Below are 21,143 nucleotides of genomic sequence, written 5' to 3'. Positions count from 1 at the left end.
TAAATTCCTTTCTGCTCTGGTTAGTTTGGAGACAAGAATCTCTCATTAATATTTTAGTCTCTGTAGCTGGGTCTCCTCACCTGTTGGTAGACCATTCTCCCAACTCACATGTTCTCCACACCTCTCATTTCAAGCTTCCATGAATCAGGTTGGGTGCTGAGTACTCCGTATGAAATGCTTACAGACCATGCCTGTGCACAGTCTAATATTTATGTGGTCTGGCTTTACTGCTGAATTCTCTGGGGAGGACTTAAAAACAGAAGCTCAACCTCGCCTCCTGTATTTTATCTCAGAGTCCTCAAAAGGTGAATCTAAAATATGCATGCATTTTTAGAATTAGTGTAACTGCTTTCATGAACCCCAATATGACATTTATAATTCTTTCTGAGTTGTAATCCAGAAATGATAGAATTGAACTCCTGGCCCCAAGTGAGCCTCCCACATCAGTTTCCCAAAACACTGAGATTGTAGGTGGGAGCCACCATACCACACTGGGCTTGAAAGTTTGGATTTTCTGTAAAGCAAAGGAGCCGAGATTCAGAAAACCCCAGGACAGACTTCCTGAGGTTAAGATTCCCCATCCTTCATAACCTGCCCTCCATGCACGCAGCCCCCTGTGAGTGACATACACCACAGTGTGCTGCTTCTTTAAAGGTCTGAACCTCAGTCAGGGAGGCAGATTTGAGGCAGTTTCTTCTGTTTCCTCAGCAAGATGTCATTCATATTAAATATTCTTTTCTTCTATGGCAATCCTCGTCTCAATAATTGGATTTTTGTGGAATGAGCAACAGGACCTACCTGAACCATTCCCCCACCCCCGCCCCACCGTAGCGTCAACAACATTAGCCCATGTGATTTTGATGGACTGTAATACTGAAATATTGATTTCCTTTAAGAGCACTTGTCCTTCCTCATTTTGTGAGTCCTGTGTGGAAATGAACTCAAATTCTGCTACTTTCAGAGGTGCAGCATGGTCTGGGACAGACGGGGAAATCTTGAGCAGGGCATGCCACCTGCAGACCTGTCATAATTCTGCCATACAGCATGGTACTGTGTCACCATGAGAAACCTCCACGAGCCTTATGTTCTCCTCAGAAAAAATATATCTTCTGTGAAATACAACAGAACTCCAAACGGAGTCCTGGAATGGAGAATCACAGGGCAAAGCGGGATCTGCATCTTCTGACAAGCATCTGGTCTTTGGTTGCCTGTAGAGACTTAAAAACACATTCTTCTGGCCTAAGTATGACCAGACACAGCAGAATCAAGGTAAACTTGAAACAAGGTTTATTGAGGGAGAGCAAGATAGGTTGATAGAGCAAGAGCAAGGTAACATCTGTCACAGATGACCGATGGGCCCACTGTTCTTACAAGAGGTTCTGGTGTCATCTGGGGTCTTGTTGTACAGAATCTACAATTTGTAGATTACAGAATTCTTGTAAATTACAGAATTTACAAGGCTCTCCTTGAGGTTCAAAAGTCATCATCAAATCACTTTGATGGGCAGCTAATGACATGACAATTAGCATTAGGTTACTGTGGGTCATTTTCCAAATGCTTTTGTGCCTGAGATGACTGTTCCCCCACTCCAGGGGATTCCCTGTATTCCTTTGCAGGTTGACAGGGCATTCCTCCATCCCCATGAGGTGGTTCTCAGGGAAGATCAAGGTTGGGGCAGCACCAAGACAGAGTGCTCATCCTTGTCCATATTCCCAGGTAGGGCTATTGCTGGAGTCAGCACCAAGGCAGGGTGCCCACCGTCATTGCTACAAGAGCTGGAATCCATCTACTATCTAACAGCCAGTCTCTGTCCATTCGAGACTTGGATCTGTGTCTAAGCTTAATTATGTCCATACACTCATCCACACTTATATCCATACCAAGGACAATCATTTTGTTCTGAGTTTTTTCTTCAGAGTTTTTTAAAGTATGGAAGGAAAAATTTTAGTCTTAGGTTTCAAGCACAGAAGTTAGACTAAGGGAGATTTTCTTGCTCTGAGAAGCAGAAAAATCCAGCAAGTAGCAACTTAAATGGAGGGAACGGACACACAGGGCTGCGGCATGGATCACATTTAGGTAGGGTGAGCTGGATTAAAGTCTTCATTCATGAAGAGCGAGGGATCAGGCTGAGGTGTTCTGCTTTGTGTCTATAAGATTCAGAGTATTTCAGCAGAAATATAACAATCTCATCACAAGCCCTAAAACAGTGGTGTCCATCCTGCAGCCTGTGAGCCACGTGCTAATTTGATGAGGACTTTTTTACTTATCTTTGGTAGAGGATATTGTTAGGTAGCTAGTTAGACATGAGCAGGGTGGATGTGGTCAGGTTATTCTGGGCTTTCATGAGTAAAGGACTACACGAGACCCTGCAGCTGGGCAATTCTGGGGAAAAGAAGTTAAACAACGTTTGATGGACTTTCCAACATAATTAGGGAATTCGGTCAGGTGGATATGACCATTACAGAAATGGGTTTGGATAGAGGGGTTTATTAATCCCCTAGTACTTAAAGTGCACAATAGAATTAAGACCTCAGACTAATTGGAAAAGGAATAAAAGGAATGGAACTTTCCAAAGAGTAGGTGTTACTTCCTTGAAATCATGTATAAGAATTAGAAAGTGTGTGGGCGGCGCCTGTGGCTCAGTCGGTAAGGCGCCGGCCCCATATACCGAGGGTGGCGGGTTCAAACCCGGCCCCGGCCAAACTGCAACCAAAAAATAGCCGGGTGTTGTGGCAGGCGCCTGTAGTCCCAGCTATTCGGGAGGCTGAGGCAAGAGAATCGCTTAAGCCCAGGAGTTGGAGGTTGCTGTGAGCTGTGTGAGGCCACGGCACTCTACCGAGGGCCATAAAGTGAGACTCTGTCTCTACAAAAAAAAAAAAAAAAAAAAGAATTAGAAAGTGTGCTGTTGTGAGGCCTGTAGTCACAAGGCTAAATTTTAATTGTTCTTTTTCTCTTTATTTTGGTATAACTATTTCAAACCACATTGTGGTCCTAACTTTTTTTTTTTTTTTTGCTAACTTTGTTTATTCATTTTGTGGATTTGGTACCAGGAACCATTCTTTGGTACTGGGAAGAAAGAGCCTGGAAAACTGCTGACTCATCATTTGGTCCCCAAATACCACTCACCTAACAATATCACAAAACGCTTGTATCTTGTTGTTGTTGTTGTTGTTGCTAATCAGCTTTTGTTAGTTTGTATGTATATGATGTGTAGCCCAAGATAACTCTTCTTCCAGTATGCAGCAGAGAAAAAGAAAAGGTTAGACACCACTGTCCTAAAAGATGGCACAAGAGCCCTAACAACCTGAAATCATGCCCAACAAAAGCTATCGGCACTTGCCAAATATTTAGAATTTTGTTATGAGTATAGACCTTTAAGTTTCACACTCTATGAGAAACTATAGAAATAGTTAAAACAGTTGTATACCAGTGGGGGGAGTCAGGACTGGTTTGCTGTCACATGTCCGTGACCCCCTGCCATTGATTTGTGACCGTTTAAAAAAATACAGGTCAACACCTAACCATTCAATTTCTCTTTCCCTCCATCCTGTCTCCCTCCTTCCTCCCCGCTCCTGCCACCCCTCATTGGAAACGTCACTGTTATCTAAAGTTAGTCAATATCCTAACTCAGTCTTGAGGATACAAAGGCAAAGAAAAATATTTCAAATGAAGCATAATCTTGCCTCAGAGAATTGATGGTTAATGTTAAAAATAAGTAATTAAACCAGCACAGAATAATGTGAGTTAGCTATCTTCCTAACAGGTATTTTATCTATATTTTCTTCAAAGTTTTTAGATGTAAATATAAACTTTTATATACTATTATTCAGTATAAAAATATATTAATATTGAAATCCATGGGTCAGTAATGTAATTATTTTTAAGAAAAAGGTGATTGAATCACAGTTTATTAAGCTCAATTCCACGCACTGGAATAAAATACTCTGGCTTGGCAACTTGATGTAAGAGCTGTCGCTCAATTCAGAGAAACATTCTATTGATTCAAAGTAAAATCATCATCATTATCTTCATCATTAAAATATTGTCTATATTTATTAACTGCTTTCTACAGGGCAGACACTATGTTATGGATTTAACATAAAGTAAAATGCCTGAAGCATTTTAAGTTTCATTTTCATAGCAATTCTGTAAAGTAGTTGTTATTGTTATATTCATTATGAAAATGAACCAACAGGTTTAGAAAGGTTAGATGGGTTAGTTGAAATAACACAGCTAGTGAGGACAAAGTCATATAGCTCAAAAGCCCTCTTCTCTTTTATGTATAATTTATTAAACATATAATAAATATGTATAATTTATTAAAATACATATACACACACATACACACACACACAGGGTGCCCCAAAATGTAGACACAATTTAAGAAAAGAAAAGAAATTAATACTGAGTATTAAAGTTGTAATACAGTAATACTCAGTATTAAAGTTGTAATACTCAGTATATACAAATCATATTTGTTATCTTGTCTATCATATCATGTGCCTCTTGCCCAAATGTGACTTGACTAGTACAATTTTAATACAGGTTTTTCCTTCTAAAAGGAAGAAAAAACATATTTTTGGCACCCTCTGCGTGTGAGTGTGTGTCCGTGTGTGTTTCTGTAGATATACATAAGCCAGACAAGTTCACAGTGAGAAAGCTCCCAAGTTCTGTTTGGAACAGTGGGCAAAAGACTAACAGAGCCAAGTATGTTCTCTTTTCTGTGTATGTTATGTATACATGCAAACTTACACGTCTGTTTGTTTCCACATGTGTCTCCCCACTTCCTAATCCACCATTTCCTAGGGTTTTCTTTTTGTTTTGTTTTGTTTCTTTTACATTTGATAAACTCAACTTCTTATGGAACAATGGGAATGGGTTAGAATGAAATAAGTGATTAAAACATAATGGTGTTCTGTGCTCATGGAAATCAAGAATCTACAACCTCTTGAAAGCGGGTCTTGTCAGTTAATAATAAATTATTGAAGTCAACCTGTTCTTCTGAAGGAAGATGTGTTTTTTTATTCCTTTATGACCCTCTTAAATGCATTATATAAACACAATGTACACAACACAACAGGTTTTAGACATAATTTGATACAGACTTAAACAATAGCATCCATCGAGATGGCAGCGAGAATGTTTTCTAGGAAAAACTAGAGTTACTATGAACTCTAAACTGTTCATCGATTTCTCAGAAATAAATTGTGAAGCTCAGAGACGAATCCCAGTGATAGTGATATAAATATAGCAAATAAGGATATAAAAGTACAATGTTTGTTTTGAAATAACCTTGAGATTAATTTGTCTCATAATGCTTTCAGAATAAACAAATGCATTTCTATTTGGCTAATATTGGCAGTGGAAATGGCTTTCAATGAGTTCTAAATCATTTTTTAAGCTAATTTCTGGGAACTGTTCATTTTTATTAGAGAATCTGAAATGGAGAATTCTCCTCACTGATCTGTTGTGTTCTCACACGATATTTATGAAATTCAATCCTGCTCCGTGGATTTCTTAAACCTCAAAATTCATCCATCTGTAAACCTCTCTTCTCTGTAATGAATCTTGGAATAAGAAAGAAGGGAAAATGTGTCTGACATTCCAAAGTGGATTTCACAAGTTTAAAGCTTTACAGCTCACACAGTTGTTTATTCAGGTGGATCAACAATTCTTTTCTTAGATTCTATTTACTTTTATTTTGCATATAATCCTAACAAATGTGATTATCCCTTTCAAAGCCATTACAGATTCAAAACAATAGATTAAAGGGGAAAAATGGGGCTGCTGCCACACTATGATAGCATAGTAACTATCATTAAAATTGACAATTAATAGGAACATATTAAAAGACTTATAAAAATCATCAAATTATTGAACTTAAATGCCATATTAGTCTTGGATCATACAGGAAAAAATACCATAATCTACTGTACTGTAGAAAGGATACAAAACATCCATCATAAAGAGCCATAGTCATAAATGCAACATGAAATTCTTGAAGTGAAGATCTGTGTTATAATAAGTAGAATCTGAGTAATAAGTTACATGTAGATTTTATTCTATGTAAATAAAAGTAGCCTATTTAGAACGGTCATAACCAAAGGACTTTATTTTGTGTTACCTAATCATTGCAGTGCCTTTTTAAACATTGACTGTTAGCTAATATATCAAGATTTAGATTAAAGTGTTGGCTATTCAGTCTCCACTTAAGATGTTGTAACTAATAGATTTAGTTAACAGACTTAACTGAACCTTTGGGATATCGTTACAATCAATCAGTCATTGACTATTTTTACCCTTGATCTTAGCCAACAGGCTGAGAAGTGATAGTCATTGATTATTTTTAAGGATTTGATACATTATGCCTAGTGGTTATGAGAAGCCACAATTCCACGTACTGATTAGCAAATGTCAACACACAAGACAGTAATGTTTCACTAACTTATTACAGCAGTGAGGAGAAAACAATGAGTTATTATCTGCCTCACAAAAGGATTGGAATAGAGAACCTAGATTTTATTTTCTTTCTCTTAAAAGCAAAAGCACTGAAACATATGGAAAGACCCAAAAGAGAATAATACTTACAAAACGAAGATGATATGAAAAACAATGCTGAAAATGTGGAGGGTCAATCTTCAATTTCTATGATAATCATTATTTCTCTTTTCAGGTACTAAATAAACTGAATTAGCAGTAAACATGAAACAGGAACCTCTGCTGTCCACCCCCAATATTACCGAAGTTAGGAACTACAAATGCTATCTGGATACCTGGTACACATCAGAATCACAAGGCTTAATTATCCAGATGTCTAGATCCAACTACTAAATCGGAATTTTAAGCATGTGTATTTTCAAAGACAACCTTCTGATTACGAACAATTGACTCCATCTCTTACATTGTGTTGAAGAAACTGATAAACCAATTAAAAGGTTTAATAGTTGCCTATGTATACCTTGGTACTAAAATAAAATGGAAAGTGAAATAGCTCTTGTAGTAATAAAATAAAACTATATATAGTAAATAAGTGAATATCATAACTTTTTTTATTTTATGGCTTCAATAAGTTAAATCACTAGTAGTAAATTATATAACATATGCTATAGATCCATGTCATAGCCAGACAGTCCCCAGATGTTCTCTTTTCTTACAGGTTGCTATAACCTTATAAGCAGTTTAATTTAATCAAATTTAAAAATGAGTTAAAAAATTATTTTTACAAGACCCATGATCCAGTAATATTTAATTCACAGTGGAGCCATATTATGGTTTATATATAAGAATAAGGATACTTGAGGGTACACAAATTTTATATGTAACTGGGGAATTATTGAGAATATATTTACCATTGCCTTTTTTGCTACAAAAGTGGACTTTTTCTTTTCTCCATCCAGACATATTTACATGGCTGTTTGTGTTTTGAGGATTCTAGAGCTCTCAAGCTCCAACACTAAGGCAGAGTCTCTGTGGTAATTTCCATCAAATGAGATTAAGCAAATCTTTATAGAGAGAGAGGGCATGAGAGAAAAGAAAGCTTTAGCATTTGGACAGAGAGTAGTTGGACTGATGGGGAATTTGTAGTCCTAGAGAGAGAACAGAACGTAGACGTTTTTCCTGGTTCCAACTGGACATGGTAATGGTAACTGGGACCTGACCACTGATTAGCTGAACATCATGCCCTTAGAGGAAGGGGTACGGAAGGGTCCTAGGAGCCAAATTTGGTATCCAAAGTCTGGAATCATTTGGCAGATTAATGTATTTTTGAAAGGAGTATGGAGATGCTATAATGGGGATTTTAGTAGCAACCAAGATGTACTTATCAGGAGCTGCCCCATGATAACCTCAAATAATTGGCATGCATTTTTCAACTCTATGATGGGTGAAGGTAAAGGCTGTTTTATTTTTCTTTTAGAACACTCATGAATTTAGTTTGTTTTTTGGACCTGAATGTTTGGGAGAAAATTTAAACCAATATTATACTACTATCTATGTGTATATATTTTTACATAGTTGTATACGAATAAAACCTTTTGTTCTCTCCATATGTTACTTCTATTGTATTACTTGTTTTCTACTGCTGTTATCAAAATTAAACATTGATTACTCATGCAAGTTACAGAGTAAAATGAAAGTAAAATGAGAGGTAAAATACTAATTTGCTCATACATATTCAAATAAGCACAAAGAAATAGTTACTCTCAAATATACCTAGCAGAGTTACCTAAGGGAATAAATCTGACTCTACTCTTTCATAACATTTGTATATTATGAACTAGGTCTTCAAAAATCATTCTTTTTCCCCATTGTTCTCTTAGTTTTACTGACCCATAAAGAAAGGAAAAGAAGAAAGCTGCTTCATTGTTACAAAATACTTTGATTGAATTTTTTGATGGCATGATTTTCTGCTTTTTTGCCCCAAATTCAATTTCATGATGCTGCAATGTAATCATAGCAAAATGCTACAAATGTGAAAATATTAATTTAAAGCTACACACCTTCCAAGTTCAAAGGCTAAGTAAGACTTGTGTCAGTGAGATTACTTAGGTTGATTTGGAGATTCTATCCTTACAACGAAGGCTGCTAACCCTCCAGGTAAATGTGAATGCCTTCTAGAGTAAATAAAGTCATATTTTAGTTTCTTGGGATCATGAAATATTCTGCAGGAAACCCCACTCTTTGCCTTTATATTTTCTCTTCCATTTTAAAGCCGTTAGCACTTTAAGGTTTTTCTTTAACCAATGAGCTGGTGAAAGCAAGCAAATATAAAACTCACATAATTATTCACGATGTCTATTCCAGGCCTTATTTCAAAACTATGAAGTTTTAGCTCTTTTTACCTGACTTTAGTTATCTTCGCAATTGTTTTGTTTTATTATTATAGAATGTATTATTTTCCACCTAGTCCTATACAAAAAGGCAATATTTAACAAAATACTTATGTAATAAAGATTTTTTAATTCAGATTTTTTTAATTCAGCTTGATTGTTCAAATCCTACATAGCCCAAAGGACAGACTAGCTTTCCGCTGCTCCTCTGAGCATTGGAACACCCCAGCTGAAAGTAATGTCTTTGATAACTGAGACCTTGAGCTGTGCCAAATAGTTTATGCTAATTAGATGTGATTTATGCTGGAAGGCTTTCCTTTTTTTGTATGCCTGGGGCTGTGGGCCATGCTGTTTCAGCTTGACCACTAGAGAGAGCAGAAGACCGATTAGCTGAGGTCAGTTACACAGGTGCTTCATGTAGCCATGACTGCCCCACAATAAAGACCTTCGGCTCTAAGGCTCAAGCAAATTTCCCTGCTTGGTAACACTTTACGCATGCTGCCCTGCCTTGTTTGTGAAAAAATATTTTAAGCACTGCCCATGAAACTTAAATGGAAGAATATACCTAGAAGCTTGTGCCTCGTTTTTCTTAGACTTCATCCAATGCCTCTTTCCCTTCGTTATTGCTAATCTGTACCTTTCTATTACAATAAATTGTAACAAAAAGTAAAGCAACTTTTCTGAGTCTTTCTTGGAAATTATCAAATCTGAGAGGAGTCTTGGAGCCCTGACACAATATCTGAAAGCTATAAAATACTTTTCATATTGTCTAAATTTTAAAAAATAACCTATTGCCTCCTTAATACCTTCTCTTGAAAGGATATCACCAATTCAATGATATTTCTGCTCTTGAAGTTGACACATGAATTATATTTAGGAGACTGATTATTTTAATAGTCTCCTTGTAGATAAAAATGTATTTGAACCAACTAATAAAATATAATAATCTAGTTGGTAAATTTTATTTAGATTCAGAATTTTACTTTTTTTCCAACCCTGCTTCATTCTGCTTTTTTTCCTTTATTATTATTATAACAATTTCTGGAGGTAGTAGTCAAGATTTTTAGTCAGTCTGAATACCTTATTATTGGCAATTCATAAAATCAATAAATGAAAGAATATTATACCTAGAAGTTCTATTTATTTGGTATGGTACAGCATCTAAAAATGGTAGTCCCTAACTTTATGTCCTGCAGGTAAGTTGTGTCAAGGTCAACTCTTGGTGTAGACTCTCATTATGGGCATGAAGTTCTTTCTACTATAATAAACTGTTATTACTGAAGTAATGGCTGAAGTTACAGGCTAAAGTAAAGCTTAATCACATTATGGATTTGTCACAGTAGATGATTTACCTGCAAGTAAAAAGAACTCTGACCTACGCCATATTAAACAGGAGGCTCTACATGATCAGATACAATTAGGTCCAGAGGTTAATCAGGCATGTGGGAGGCCCAGTCATGAGTCTAATCGTTAATCAAAGGCCAGATTTCTCTCATCTCTCTGCTCCATTTTTGGGTCATTTACCATCAAGCTGCATCACCCTTCCCCCATGTTAGGGTCTGAGAATATCAACAGCAACTACTTGCATAGAATTCAGATGTTAGAAGGTCTAGAAGAGGTCAACCTACCTTTTCTTATATCCTATGGATTAAGGAGAAAATCTTTCCTTGGAAAGAACTCCTCCTTTGTCTCAGAGATCAGCAAAGGGTCACATGCCCATCCCTCCAGGAATCCCAGAGAGTGTGAAGAGGTTATGGTGACCAATTGAGACAGAGCTTCTAGCATGAAAAAGACCAAGTGCCAGGACCACTGCACATATCTAAACAGCAGCTCCATAACCATGGATCAGCCTTGCTCCTGGGCATGGATATCCAAATATTACTTATAATTATTCACCTAGGTGTTTGCCTTCCTTGTAGGAAAGAAACAATTCGCCACAAGTTATTCTTTCATGGTAAAAACAGTATCAGTATACTGATAGTTAAAATATATTGATAAAAACAGCTTTGTTTTTCAAAAATTTCTAACTCCAGCTAGTGTAGTCTGTTTGTGAAAATTGGCTTTGTTGCTACGGCATAAACTGTGAGCTCCACTTGTATCATAACACCGACTCGCGTCGGGTGCCATCTGTTCTCTGCTGTCGGTCAGTGAGCTGTGTCCACCCTGAGCAGACATTTTTTATGTCAGGCTTCTTGAGAAATGAGGAGCCTGAGGGGATCTCATTGATTTGCCAACTGTGTCACAGCCCATTCAAGACAGAATAGCACCTGCTTGTGACAACAGCGATGACAAATGGGAATCATCCGAAGAGACAGCACCCACGTCGATGAGTGAAAGAAATGACGGAAATACAGAATATGAGACGAAAATCCAAATAAAACTAAAGACAACGAAGGATGATAAAATATACATGTGAGAATAAAAAATACCTCAGATAAAAACAGGCTGTAAGACTCAGCACTTCTTAGAATAATTTTTGAAATTTCACACACATTCAATATTGCTGGGTGTTGTGAATTCAACATGTGGACCATTTATTTTATATTTACGCTAATCTGTACAGAGGGGACACTATTTTCTACTACTCTTAAGATTTCTTTTATTTGTTTTTTGTTTTTTGTTTTTTTGTGACAGAGTCTCACTCTGTTGCCCTGGGTAGAGTGCCAGGGTGTCACAGCTCACAGCAACCCTAAACTCTTAAGTTCAAGCAATCCTCTTGCTTCAGCTTCCCAAGTAGCTGGGACTATGGGTGCCAGCCACAAAGCCCAGATAGTTTTTCTATTTTCAGTAGAGATGGAGTCTCGCTCTTGCTCAGGCCAGCCTTGAATTCCTGAGCTCAAGCAATCCACTCACCTCGGCCTCCCAGAGTGTTAAGATTACAGGTGTTAACCACTGTGCCTGGCCATACTCTTAAGGTTTTTAAAAGTTACTGAAGTTTTGTTTTCCAACTTTAAGATATATGCATATGTATACCAAAATGACATATCACATAGGCAAACCATCCACTATATTTGTAGGTGTTAAATTGCGTTAATATTATGGTATATTAGTAAAACCAGTGGATACTGACAAGATGCAGATCTTTGCAGGTAGAATTGTGCTCACAGGCATTCAGGATACAGTCATCAATGTCCTGTTCACATCTCGGTCCAGCATAACCTGGATTACATAAGCAGGCAAAGCCATCAACCACTGGAAACAATAGAAAAGAGAACTCTTACCATTCTTTTGCAAATAATGCTAATTATTCTAAAATTCTATAATCATCTATGCATGTCACTTTTAACCCAAAAAGTGTGAATTATTACATTTAATATCCTATTACACAGTTCTCTACACTGTTTCTAAATAACTATCTTGTACAGACTTTAACTACATATTTGTAATAAGAGCAATTATAATAAACATTTGATTAACAATTCGCAAAGCAAAAATTCAAATATCTAATTTTATTCACTCTCCGTCTTGTTTTTGAAACTACACAACATGTATAATATATAGGTTACCTTTGCATCACTTATTAACTTTCCTGGATTGTTTTAGGTTTAATAAACAAGAAGTTAAGAGGTGGTATGGTTCTAAGTGTGACAAGGTACATCAAAGTACACAGTGAACTGAAAGTTGATATTGAACTGCTTACGCCTTAGAGATTTCTTCGCATTTCATCCTAATTGTTTAAAAATAATGATATGAATCTACCCTTCATTTTTATTGTTAATGATGGAAAAGGATGCTGTCTGAAGCATCTCAAGGAGATGGTGACAATATGGATTGCTGTGGGAGAGGCAGGATTTACAGCTGCATGTGGTCAGTCCCTGGGCCCTTCATTATCCTGAGACAGACCATATCATCTACACTGCCACTCTTCCTTGGGCATCTACTTGCTGTTACTCTTGTGACATACTTAGGTCCGGGGTGGCATCCACATTGCCAGTACACTAAGGAATTTACCCAGCTTCTAAATTTCTGCAGCCACGCTCTGTACGGCGTGTGTAACTGGGGCTCTACAGAGAACAAGGCAGCCACAGCCATCAAGTGAGACATAAATATATTGGAGGCTCTCTAGACAGGATTTTACTTTTGTTTTAATTTTTTTTCATCTAGCACTTAGTTTTTAGCCTCTCATTCAATATGAATGATTAATAAATATATAGGCATAATTATAAATAAACATGATAAAATGTCAGTCTGTGCTTGTTTTTACATTATACATGGCATTTTGTGCTTTAACAAATTAACAACACAAGTTGCACAGTATGTTATTCTATGTTGTTAAGACACTGCGTGTGAAAATAGATAGTAGGCTACCATCAATCATAGTGATATTTTAAAATATATTTTATTATAATTTAAGTTTGGATACTAATGTGTCTTGGCAAGTAATGAACTAGAGTCAAAATAATTTTCAGCCTAGATATTACATGATCAATGTAGATTAATAAATTATTTTTTAAAGGCAAATGATAAGAAAAGGTAACTCTGAATTAACTAAAGCTCTGAAAAAGAGATATTGGTGTTAACAAAAATAAAGCATGCTTTTATTGGTAAGAAACATACTTTCTAATGTTGACTTTTCTGGATTAAAAAGCTTATAAATGAACTATGTACCAAAGAGAACCTGGGGAAATAAATTTGATATCGAAGGTAAAAATGGATACTACAGGGAAAATACAAAAATAGAATTAGTGGAATATTTATTTATTTATATATTCATTTTTCTTATGTTTAAGTTCAGACTAATATAAGGGTACAGATGATTATGTTACGTTGTTTGGGTTTCTAAGGTAAAGTTCAAGTTGTAGTTGAGTCCTTCATCCAGGGGGTGGGCTGTACACCCTTACATTGCACATATTAGGTGAGAGCTCACCAAATCCACTCCCTCTTTCCCCTTTTCTTTTCCCTCCCCCTGCCCCACTTGAATATAATTGTGTTTTTCTCTCCTGTTGGTATGCAGTTGTTTATCTATTGGTTTCATGTTAGGATTGAGTACATTGGATACTCGTTTTTCCATTCTTGTGATATTTTACTAATAAGATTATATCCCAACTCCATCCAGGTCAACACAAAAGATATAAAGTCTCTACCTTTTTATGGCTGAAATTCCATGGTATACATATACCACAGTTTATTAATCCATTCATAGGTTGATGGACACTGGGTTGATTCCACATCTTAGCAATTGTGCATTGAACTACAGTAAACATTCTATTATAAATGTCCTTAAGGCAAAATGTGCAAATCAAAACCACCCTGATATATCACCTAACCCCAGTGAGAATGGCCCACATCACAAAATTCCAAAGCTTCAGATGCTGGCATGGATGTGGAGAGAAGAGATCACTTTTATCCTGCTGGTGGGACTGCAAACTAATACAATCTCTCTGGGAAAAAGGACAGAGAATCCTCAAAGTTCTAATAGTAGAACTTCCATTTGATCCTGCAATCCCAGTACTAGGTATCTACCCAGAAGAAAAAAAATCATTTTACTATTAGAATTTGAAATGTTTAAAATGGAGAACCAATGGGGATTTTTCCTACATCTCATTTATACAGATATTTTTCCTACATCTAATTTACCATGTTAACTGTGGGGCTATCAGGCAGCTAATAACCATTTTATAGGAAATACATTTTTAAGCACATTGTCTTGCTTACGTTGTTATCTTATACCAAAAATTCCAGTCACTGTATTTGTTTTTGTCTTTATTTATAAATATTATATACTGCTATTTTAAGGTCCAATTTTTTTCAGATAGGCTTTATATGAACCTAGATGTATTATTCATTTTATACTTAAATATGCCCCAAACATCATGCATTGGTTATACTGAAGGTAAGTTTGAGATACAATAAAATTTTGTCATGAAAATATAGAAGTATTTTAATGAAGTATCACCAAAATGGTGAACAATTCAATCTAACAATGTTTGAGATTTACAAATTCACATACACTAATAATTCTTCCTAACATATAGTTATGTAATAAATACTATTACCTTGACTTCAGAAAGTTTGTCTTCTTATTTTAGGAAAAGTGTTAAGATTCTAGCATCTCTGATTCATTCTCACGTATGATCTAATTTTTAATAAGTACTTTGGTTTCCTGCTAGCTAAATATCTTTGGGTAAAGTCCAAAACATATTATGAATAATTCTCCCATGAAACAATATATAAAGTATTCAAAATTTATATTTTACAAAATATATTGTGGCTTCCAAAAATTTAATAGGTAATTATATTGCATGACAAATAACATATTTACAAATTGCATTTTCTTATCCTAGAAGGTATTATACATTAAAATATTTATGGAGAACTTATAAAAGTCTATGTTGTAAGATATTAACATATATGAATATTTTCAGTTAAAACTATTAAAATAGTTCATATATAATCATTATAGTAGGCCTGCCTAGATATAAAATCTCACTAACCTCTTTCTCTGGTAAAGCACTCTGCCTTTATTATCTTACAGTGAGCACCAGGAATTTGAAAACCAATTCTAGTGTCACCAAACATCTGTGGGAATAAGCTCAGAAATAATGCAATATTGACTTACTTCAAGGAAATTTGAGAATTTTTAAAATTTAAAAACACAATCTTTAAAGAGCCAAACTCTTGGGGAAAAATTAATAATAATGGTTCACCTGAGGAGTAGCAAACAGGTGGCCAGGCATACAGCCCACAGATCTATTTTCCTTAGCTGTCACAGCATTAGAAAGATTAGTTTTGTATTAGTACCTGTCTACATAGCTGTTCTAGCTTGCTAGGACCTCATCATTAGCAGTTGTTTAATATCGTTTTATTGCATTTCACTCAATTTAAAACATCCATTTGCTTCCATAGGATGTACATTGCAAAGCATTGGTTTGAAGAAGGGAATTCATAATTTGGGTAAATTATACTATTTCTACGTAAAATTAAAATAATGTGGCTTTCCATTGACAGGCATGGTGACTCAAGCCTGCAATCCCAGCACTTTGGGAGACTGAAGTGGGTGGGTTGGTTGAGCTCAGAAGTTTAAGACCAGCCTGAGCAAAAGTGAGATCCCATCTCTACTAAAACAGAAAAACTATCTGGGTGTTGTGGTGTGTGCCTGTAGTCCTACCTGCTCGGGAGGCTGAGGGGGGAGGACAGCTTGAACTGGACAATTTGAAGTTGATGCGAGCCAGGAAGCCATGGCACTCTGGCAACCTGGGTCTCAAAAACAAACCAAAAAACAAACAAAAGAAAAAAACACGACTTTCTATTGAAATGAGGCTTTATACCTAAAATTGTAATTAGTCATTCATTTACTGTGGGATCATGTAGAAATATATTTGAAGGAGGTAAGATGGACAGCTTTTTTCAGCACCCTTATGGGTCTTTTCTTTCCCTTCTCGTCATGTCCTTTAGCTACATCAAGTACACAGTACTTTTCCATGTTATAATCTCAGTGTCTTTTCATTTTCCTGTGTCTTCTTTAAAATTATCCATTTTAGGCACTTTCCTCCACAGAAAAACTTATGTTCCAATAGAGTCAATATTTCTTTTTCCTGTACATTTTTTCTTCCATTTTTCCTTCTTTTCTTTCTGGTTTTTTCCTTTCCTTTAGGAATATATATTTCAGTAGGAAGAGTGTGTTATTTTAAATATTGTAAATAATTCTTTCTATGCCTACAAATGAATACTTTAGATAATGTAACATTTAAAATAAAAAAGGTTAATTCTGACAATAGAGCATAAAACTATATTTATATAGTTTTATAAATATTTATATAAATAGCCAGGCATGGTGGTTCATGTCTGTAGTACCAACTACTCCGGAGGCTGAGGTAAGAGGATCAATCACTTGAATCTAGAAGTTTGATGTTGCTGTGATACTTGGAAATATATATATATATTCATAAATGTAAATATATATTTACATAATATATTTATCCCTCACAAAAATATAAGTGCAATTTTTTAGAAAGGAGGGTGCCTAGTGAAAATAATTATTAATGGCTTTAATAGTTCAGAGAAGGTAAAGTCAGTTAACAATCATGGTTATATCCCGAACTCTTCCATTACTGTGTCAGATGCTAAGTTCAAATGCTCTACAGTAATTGCAATGGCCAGATAAACTTACTGTCATAGCAATATCCATGCAGGCAAGGGCTGGAACTGCACTCGTCAATGTTGATCTCACAGAGTGTACCTGCAAAGCCTTCTCCACACTGGCACTGGAACCCAGAGGGAAACAGTTCCAGATCTGTTTTCTCTATGCACATGGCACCATTCTCACAAGGATTCCTAGCCCCGCATGGCCCAAATTCACAGTGAGAACCTGGAAAGGAAAGAATCAACGTGTCAGTGCTTATCTAAGGAACCACTCATGCAATTGTTGCCATTTCCCTGGCATATTTCAGCATAAATGCATCCAATTTAGTCTCAGTTCCTTTCATATAATCATCGTGTCTCTATCTCATTCTCTCTCTATGACAATTGCAGACAGAAATGTTATTTACGATTTCCATGCTTCATCTAACAAAGGACAAGCAGGCAGCAATGTTAAGTGACAGCATTTTAAAAATTTCTATTTTGTTTCTTCATACTTCCCACTTCTTGTTCAACAATGTTCTCTAAAGACATTGCATTTGGAAAGTAAATTATTAATTATTTGATGCTCTGTGTTTTCTTTCTCAGACCCTGGAGGTTGCTCTCTTTAAGCTTTGCTTGATGGATTTGTTGCTATTCTCAAAACTTGCAAACAATGAAAAAAGGACATTGTAATACACCTTTAATCTTAATAGGAACAGCTCAGTCCCGAAAATATGTTTTATATTTTACTTGGAAAATGTCACTTGATAACATGATTACCATCATGTGAAATGCACACGAGCATTTACAGATAAGAGATAGAATGACTTGACCCAAAGGAATCCATATCAAATAGCACAAAATTGTTCATCAATGTAAAATGGTTACTTAGGAGTCAGTTTTCAAGGCAAAGTATAAGTATTTAGATATTAGCGCTTTGTATTTAAATAATAGCTTTCATTCACTAAAATGTATAGCACTTATGTACAAACATAGGTTCTAAAAGTGCCTGGCTGAATATCTTAAGAAGAAAATGTACAATAATCCTTAAGTTCTTGAACTTTTTAGATTTTTCTCAGTAATTTAATTACTACAGGGATGAGGGCATAATAAAAAATAATTAGGATGGGCGGCGCCTGTGGCTCAGTGAGCAGGGCACCGGCCCTATATACCAAGGGTGGCGGGTTCAAATCCAGCCCCGGCCAAACTGCATTAAAAAAAATAGCCGGGCGTTGTGGTGGGCACCTGTAGTCCCAGCTACTCTGGAGGCTGAGGCAGGAGAATCGCCTAAGCCCAGGAGTTGGAGGTTACTGTGAGCTGTGTGACGCCACAGCACTCTACCGAGGGCAATAAAGTGAAACTCTGTCTCTACAAAAAAAAAAAAAATAATAATAATAATTAGGATAAAGAATGAAGTTTTCAAAGTTGAGAAGTACAGTGGCAGATTAAAAAATTCAAAAATGAGGGCGGTGCCTGTGGCTCAGTCGGTAAGGCGCCGGCCCCATATACCGAGGGTGGTGGGTTCAAACCCTGCCCTGGCTGAACTGCAACCAAAAAATAGCCGGGTGTTGTGGCAGGCGCCTGTAGTCCCAGCTACTCGGGAGGCTGAGGCAAGAGAATCGCTGAAGCCCAGGAGTTGGAGGTTGCTGTGAGCTGTGTGATGCCATGGCACTCTACCGAGACTATAAAGTGAGACTCTGTCTCTACAAAAAAAATAAAATAAAAATAAAAAATAAAATAAAATAAAATAATTCAAAAATGTCAGAATCCCTGTAATTCCCCCAATTCTGACCACAAGAAAAAAAGATAAGAGAGTCAATCTAGAAACTTCTGAAGATATCAACAATGTGTTCAATGAAGAAAATAAAATGATATAGTTAGGGTCTATAAAATAAGAGCAATAAAAATTGCATCAAATGGAATAAACAGAATTTCAGGTCTTCAATTTCCAAGTATTACAACAACAACAACAAAGTAAAAATACAAAATTACTTCCCAATTGCATAAAAGTAAAGATTTCCTTTAATAAAAAAATCTATTGCTCAAATTAAGCAAGGTCTATTTGTTTAGTTTGAGTAGTATGATATCCTATAACACCAGAATAACAGGGGACTTCAACAGCCCTCTCTGAAAGCTGGACATATCCTTTGTTTAAACAGAAATTAAACAAAGATGTTAGAGATTTAAATGAGACCCTAGACCAACTGTGCTCGATAGATGTATATAGAACACTCCATCCCAAAGATAAAGAATATACATTCTTCTCATCATCTCATGGAACTTTCTCCAAAATTGATCATATCCCAGGACACAAAACAAACCTCAAAAGAATCAAAAGAATTGAAATTCTACCTTGCATCTTCTCAGACCACAAGGCACTAAAAGCGGAACTCAACTCCAAGAAAAATGCTCAACCTCACACAAAGGCATGGAAGTTAAACAACCTTATGCTGAATGACAGTTGGGTGAGGGAAGAAATAAAAAATGAAATCATTAACTTCCTTGAATATAACAACAATGAAGACACAAGTTACCAAAACCTATCGGATACAGCAAAAGCAGTCCTGAGAGGAAAATTTATCTCTTTAGAAGTCTACATTAGAGGGGCGGCGCCTGTGGCTCAGTCGGTAAGGCACCAGCCCCATATACTGAGGGTGGCGGGTTCAAACCCTGCCCCGACCAAACTGCAACCAAAAAATAGCTGGGCATTGTGGCGGGTGCCTGTAGTCCCAGCTACTCGGGAGGCTGAGGCAAGAGAATCGCTTAAGCCCAGGAGTTGGAGGTTGCTGTGAGCTGTGTGAGGCCACAGCACTCTACCAAGGGCCATAAAGTGAGACTCTGTCTCTATAAAAAAAAAAAAGAAGTCTACATTCGAAAAACAGAAAGAGAGCACATCAACGAACTCACAAGCCATCTGATGGAATTGGAAAAATAAATAAATAGATAAACCTTTGGCTAGACTAACTAGAAATAAAAAAGTAAGATCTCTAGTAACCTCAATCAGAAATGACTGTGGGATTGATCCCTGTGAATTGAATAGTGACTAATTCTCACATAAATTGGATTTAATTTTGAGCAAATTACATTATTTAAACATTAATTTTTAATTCAACTTGTTAATATGTTGTTCAGGATATTGCATCCTCATTTATAAGTGACATATGTTTGTAATTTTCCCTTTATAATAATATATTTTTTTTAATTTTAATATCAGGTGTACCCAGATCAAGTAGAATGATTTTGAAATATTTCTTCTTTTTCTATTGTCTATAAGTTTTGGCATGATCTGTTTTTCGAAATTATCTGTTACTCTTATTTATAAATATTAGTTGTCTATTTTTTGATACTTAAAAAAAGATAATAAGAAGAAGTTAACTGATGACTCCATACTGAATCTCAGAGTCAAAGCATTCTATAATAGACATACTCTTATTAGACAATATGAATGTTACTTTCTTTGCATTATTATTATTGCTTAATATTTTAATGTAGCAAATGTCTGATTCCTTTCATGAATGTATTTATGTTCATTCCTTCTTTATGAGGTTTTTGTTTCTAGTCCTTAATTTTAAACATTGTTATTGTTATTATAATTTAAGCCTTTTTAATTTTGTGAAGGCAAAAAAATGAAACCTAATAAACACATGTATATGTAAAAATTAAAAAAAAATCTATTAAGTGACTACTTTTTGCAAGAACCACAGTAAGAGGAATTTAAATAGCAATAAGACCTCTTTCTGGTCCTTTAACCATATTGAGATTGAGGGATCCCAAATGACATATTTCTGCGTAGTATTTTAGCAGAATAAAAGTTTTTTGGGGGATTTTTGTTTGTTTGTTTTTTGGTAAAATAAGAGAAATTGGCCAGGCGTGGTGGTTCACGTCTGTAATCCTAGTATTCTGGGAGGCCAAGGCAGGTGGATTGCTTGAGCTCAGGAGTTCAAGACCAGCCTGAGAAAGAATGAGACCAGCATGTCTACAAAAAATAGAAAATACTAGCCAGGCATGGTGGTTCAATGTCTGTAGTCCCAGCCACTCTAGAGACTGAGGTAAGAGGATCACTTGAATCTGGAAGTTTGATGTTGCTGTGAGCTATGAAAACACCATGGCAATCTATCTAGTGAGACTGGGTAAGATTGAGACTGCGGTTGAGATTCAGTCTCAAAATTTATTTATTTATTTATTTATTTAATAAGGGAAAGTGCATTGAACAAATATGTGTCATAGATGTGTAAAAACATGAATTATTCTTTA

The 21,143-nt window shown here is 36.0% G+C and overlaps 1 protein-coding gene across 1 annotated transcript in view; it reads right to left on the bottom strand.

Annotated features, from left to right (window-relative positions):
* EYS (eyes shut homolog) overlaps positions 1 to 21,143 on the bottom strand; it is a 1,685,250-nt gene that overhangs the window by 1,172,733 nt on the left and 491,374 nt on the right. The window contains 1 exon segment of the mRNA XM_053601630.1: positions 11,899 to 12,020. Within this exon segment, the coding sequence (XP_053457605.1) occupies positions 11,899 to 12,020 (122 nt within the window).

Source organism: Nycticebus coucang, chromosome 9 (assembly GCF_027406575.1).
Source record: "Nycticebus coucang isolate mNycCou1 chromosome 9, mNycCou1.pri, whole genome shotgun sequence".
In the NCBI taxonomy this organism is placed as follows: Eukaryota; Metazoa; Chordata; class Mammalia; order Primates; family Lorisidae; genus Nycticebus; species Nycticebus coucang.
The sequence above is the reverse complement of the archived record's forward strand: the minus strand, read 5'-3'. Positions and strand labels throughout refer to the sequence as shown.